The sequence below is a fragment of the Curcuma longa genome, chromosome 9 (assembly GCF_044706935.1).
Source record: "Curcuma longa cultivar G26 ecotype Majalengka, Jawa Barat chromosome 9, ITB_CL_G26_1.1, whole genome shotgun sequence".
Taxonomy (NCBI): Eukaryota; Viridiplantae; Streptophyta; class Magnoliopsida; order Zingiberales; family Zingiberaceae; genus Curcuma; species Curcuma longa.
In genome coordinates, this window is record NC_133869.1 from 9,881,544 (window position 1) to 9,886,023 (window position 4,480).

Below are 4,480 nucleotides of genomic sequence, written 5' to 3' on the forward strand. Positions count from 1 at the left end.
GTTTTGTAACCTTCTTCGCACATTTGGTGTTTGCTGTTTCAATAAACTTAATTGAGAGAGAGTTTTAGGTACAATGTGAGAGTATACACTTACTTCATTATCCTTCGGTAAGTTGACTACAAAACACCTAGAAGCCCCGATGCTTTCACTCTTCAACAAGCTTCGCGCACCAACTTGTGATCCGCTTGCATCAAGATGATTTGGCCTCTCACCAATTCGCGACTTGGTCGAACTTTCAGAGGCAGTTTGGAGACATATTCAACACTTTGTTCTTCGTATTTATTCTCGCTATCGAAAACCTCGAGTTTATGCATACTAGTCTTCTCCCTACATAACATAATGAATGCTTAGACTAAAAAAGAAAAAGTTATATAGTTGTAGGAAAGCCTAATGAGGCAATATAAATCGATCATCATTTCTCGGGATAAAACTAGGATGATCTAGTGGAAATCCCCTTTTGTCAACTACAGATGCTCTGCGTGGATCTTAAAATACTAGCATCAAATTCAACTAAACGAAGACATCTACTGAAACTAAATGTTAGCTCGTAGATTATGTGAAGGATGCCAATATACCTTGGCATGGAAGCATTTTGTCGTAGGAGTGGGGTGCTTCTATTGTCTTTACTATTATTGTGTTCTTCAAGATGAGCAAATTGGCGCTTAAAGCGATCCACTCCACTGAAGGAAAATAAGAGATTTAGATAAAACTGAAATCGATAGGAAACGAGCATCACAATGTAAAGAAACGTAAAATGACCTTGGATACATAAAGTTAGTTTGATCTCCACCGCGTAGATACTCTTGCAACATTTGAGGATGATACTCCAAAATCTAATATAAAATCTACTATTAATAAAGCAATAGTTGTAAGGACACAAGCATCCAATATATTTGGTGTTATACCTCTCGATAGATCAGCTCCCGCACATCATCTTTTGTCAATTTCCTCCTTTCAAACTCGAACTCGAGTTTTGATATAGGTTGCGTTGAAGGCTCAAGTTCGACATTTGCTAGGCCTCGAAAATAAGGATCAGCAAGTGCCTGAATGGACAAGAGAAAGAATATATAAATGTTCGATCCACACGGTTAGGAAATTGTTCATTTCATCTTTATTTGGAAGAGAAGTCACCAAGCTAAACATGAACTGAGTTAACTGAATATATTCTACCTCTTCAGCAGTAGGCCGATCTTTAGGATCAAATGCTAGAAGGCGCTCAAGTAAACGCAAAGCCAAACGATCCACTCCCGGAAACTTTTTCTGAAAAGGGACTGGTTGTTTCTTTCGCATACTACTTAAGTACCTTTTCGCTTTCTCATTTCGAATCTGCATATCAGATAACAATGCTAATGAGAGACCATTGATCTTATGTTGCATTGTAGTAGTCATTCATGAGATAAATTATAACTAATGATCTTTTTCTTGTTCCAAAGCCACGAGAAGAGTGTACTTTGGATTTTTGTTGGTCGAGATATGATCATTGCTAAAAGACTACTCCAAGGACGCATCACACTGTTTCGGAGTTTGAATTCATACGCTCGTTATCTTAATTTCAATTAAAATAGTTAGAATCATATAAGTTCTTGTTCTTGTTACTTTGGCAATTGATCAAGGGGCACATTTAAAGTTGCGTTCAAAAGGCGCACATAACTTTTAGATTCCCCAAAGAGTGCACTTGTTTCTTATTTTACCTCTCCTGTCAACTACTGTGATGCTGCCTTCAAAGTGGTGCTGTTTTAGAGTTTATGCAATATCAAAGTGGTGTTGATTTTTGAAATGTAGTACCACAGTAGTGATGTTCTCTGAATGCAACAGCACAGTGATTCGCGGGAGCAGTAAAATGAGAAACAAGTGCACCCTTTGAGAAATTTAAAAGTTAGATGCGTCTTTTGAAAATTTCATAACTTTAAGTGTGTCCTTTGATCAATTGTTGTTTCAAATTCAGAACCTTGATGGATAAAAACTTCTGAAACCTTTACTAACTTGGTGGCAGACACCTTCGTCAGGGCAATTTCCGACACAATCCAAATGCAAAGTAGAGGTTACTCAAATAGAGGTGAACGAAGAACGAACCTTAGAAATAGATTCAGCTGAAGGTGTGCCAAAGAAATCAGTCATGAGATCCAATTGGTGCACCACATTCTTGCCAGGGAACAGAGGTCTTCCTGTCAGCATTTCGGCAAATATGCATCCTATGCTCCAAATATCGATGGCAGGTGTGTACTGAAACCATGAAATTTTACAGTTTGCAATCAGTAGATACAGAGTTCATTTCGATCAAATAAGAATAAGGGAATAATTCAAAGTTAAAGCCAAACCCGTAGAATTTAAAGAGTAAAGCTCTCGATACACATCATCGTAGATTTGAAGTATATCAGGTATTGGCACGGCATGGTCGGATAAAAACTGACTATCTAATTGCTAAAATCCATTTTTTTCATAAATAAATTAAGTAAGTAGAAGGGGACTAAAGGACTGAAACATTATAATCTTAGCAAATGTTGAAGTATGTCGGTGTTGGTAAATGGCAAAATCTGTATAGTTTCGGTTGAGAGCCAAAACTCAAAGATTGAAACTCCCCTAGTGAGCAAATATTTATCCAAGAAACAAAGAAACAAGGTAACCCACCAAACTATTACGATGAAGCTAACAATCATCACAAGTGTATATTTGTGTCTTAATTGGCATAATACCACAACGAGTCACCAGGAAGAACACATCAACACTCGGTGAGCCATGTTCATCAATAAAGATCTTACTCTGGAGAAAAATGAGCCACATAATTCAGGAGCACGATACCACCTTGTTGCTACATAGTCCTACAGGGAAAAGAAACCCAATTAGCAACATCAAATTAAGCCATTATTAACCTCATTACAATAACAATAATAGGGTTGTAGGTAAACCAAACGTTCATGAACAAGTATGGTGTTTAGCTTATGTTCATTTAATATATAAGGTTAATTAAATAAACAAGTTTGAATAACTTATTCAACTAAATTTTTATACTTGAACACATACGTGTTCAACTCGTTAATGTTCATGAATAAAAATAGTAAAATGGTCGAAAACAATGTATACGAATAAAGTTTGTAGTCATATTCATCAACAAAGATCTTATCAAATTGTAAATAGACAAACAAACTCTCAAAACAAACAAACAAGCTTGTAATATTAAGTTCACTAATTAACCCAACAAACTTAAAAAAATAAAAGTTTCAAACAGTCAAACAAGCTCAAATTGAGAGCTCGACAACATTTAAATTAATGAACCAAACTCAAGCTCATTAAACAGAAACCAAGCCAAGCTTAAACAACCATTTTAACGACTTAGATTATTTTAGGTTCAGCTTTACTTGGCTTGGCTCGGTTACCTTATCAAACAAGCTTGAATAACACAAAGATTGACTTTGCTTAGCTCATTTACAGCCCTAGATAACAACAACTAAGCCTTTATCCTACTAAGTGGAGTAAGTTATAACAATCCTCCTACACTATTGGATTTGATCCCCTACTATATCCTCGTATATATTTAAATAAACATTGCCTACGGCGAATGTATGTATTATTGACCTCATTTTGGCACAAAATACTTAATCATAGGAAGAGTGAGTGCACATACTGTCCAAAATATGGCAGATGGAGCATCATTGAAAGCCACTCTGGCGAGGCCAAAATCGCAGATTTTCAGCTTGCAGTCTGCATTTGCCAGGATGTTCTTGGGCTTCAAATCTCTATGAAAAACGTTGGCTGCCCTCCAAGAAAACAAGAAAAGTCTGGTGATTGTGTGAAAAGAAAAAAGAGTAGTACCAAATTGCATTGCCAGTAGAAGATGATCAGGTTTCGACCTGCGTGGATGTACTTGAGCGATCGAAGAAGCTGGTAGAGGAAGAAGCGATGGTGCTCGGGAGTGAGGTCGTCGTTTGCCTTGATGACCTGATGGAGGTCGGATTCCATCAACTCGAACACAACGTAGATGTCCTTGAACTCCCTTCTCGACGGCGGAAGCATTATGTGCTTGATTTCCACGATGTCCGGGTGGCGCAGCAGCCTCAGGAGCTTGATTTCCCGCAGGATGCGGGTGGCGTCGGAGACGTGCTCGAAGACGTCTTTGATCTTCTTGATCGCCACCTTCTCGCCGGAGAGGGTGTCGACCGCGGCGCCCACGACCCCGTAGCTGCCCTTTCCGACGACCTCCTGCACGCGGTACCTGCTCCCTTCGCCGTACTCCGTGAAGAAGTCGATTTCCTGCGACGCCCGAATGGAGAAGCATCATCAAGATTACAACTTTAACACTTGCAGACGACGAACTTTCAAGAACTCGAGAAATTTTAAAAGAAAAAAACCTTCTTTTGCTGTTGCATGGCGCTCCCAACCTTGGAACAGTTCTTCCTCTTCTTCCTCTTCTTCTTCTTGCTTTCTTGCTGTGTTTCTGCTCGCTTTGTTTGATTAAGGCAGCAATGGGCGGGCGGGGACGGTG

General features: G+C 38.8%; 1 protein-coding gene across 1 annotated transcript in view; it reads right to left on the minus strand.

Annotated features, from left to right (window-relative positions):
• Nucleotides 1-4,026, minus strand: part of LOC141834526 (protein ENHANCED DOWNY MILDEW 2-like) — a 32,148-nt gene extending 28,122 nt beyond the window's left edge. The window contains 10 exon segments of the mRNA XM_074721848.1: nucleotides 94-228; nucleotides 231-327; nucleotides 576-680; nucleotides 760-833; nucleotides 906-1,043; nucleotides 1,171-1,326; nucleotides 2,074-2,223; nucleotides 2,760-2,819; nucleotides 3,623-3,750; nucleotides 3,849-4,026. Coding sequence (XP_074577949.1) covers nucleotides 94-228; nucleotides 231-327; nucleotides 576-680; nucleotides 760-833; nucleotides 906-1,043; nucleotides 1,171-1,326; nucleotides 2,074-2,223; nucleotides 2,760-2,819; nucleotides 3,623-3,750; nucleotides 3,849-4,011 — 1,206 coding nt within the window. The 5' untranslated portion in view covers nucleotides 4,012-4,026.
• Between the last annotated feature and the right edge of the window lie 454 nt (nucleotides 4,027-4,480).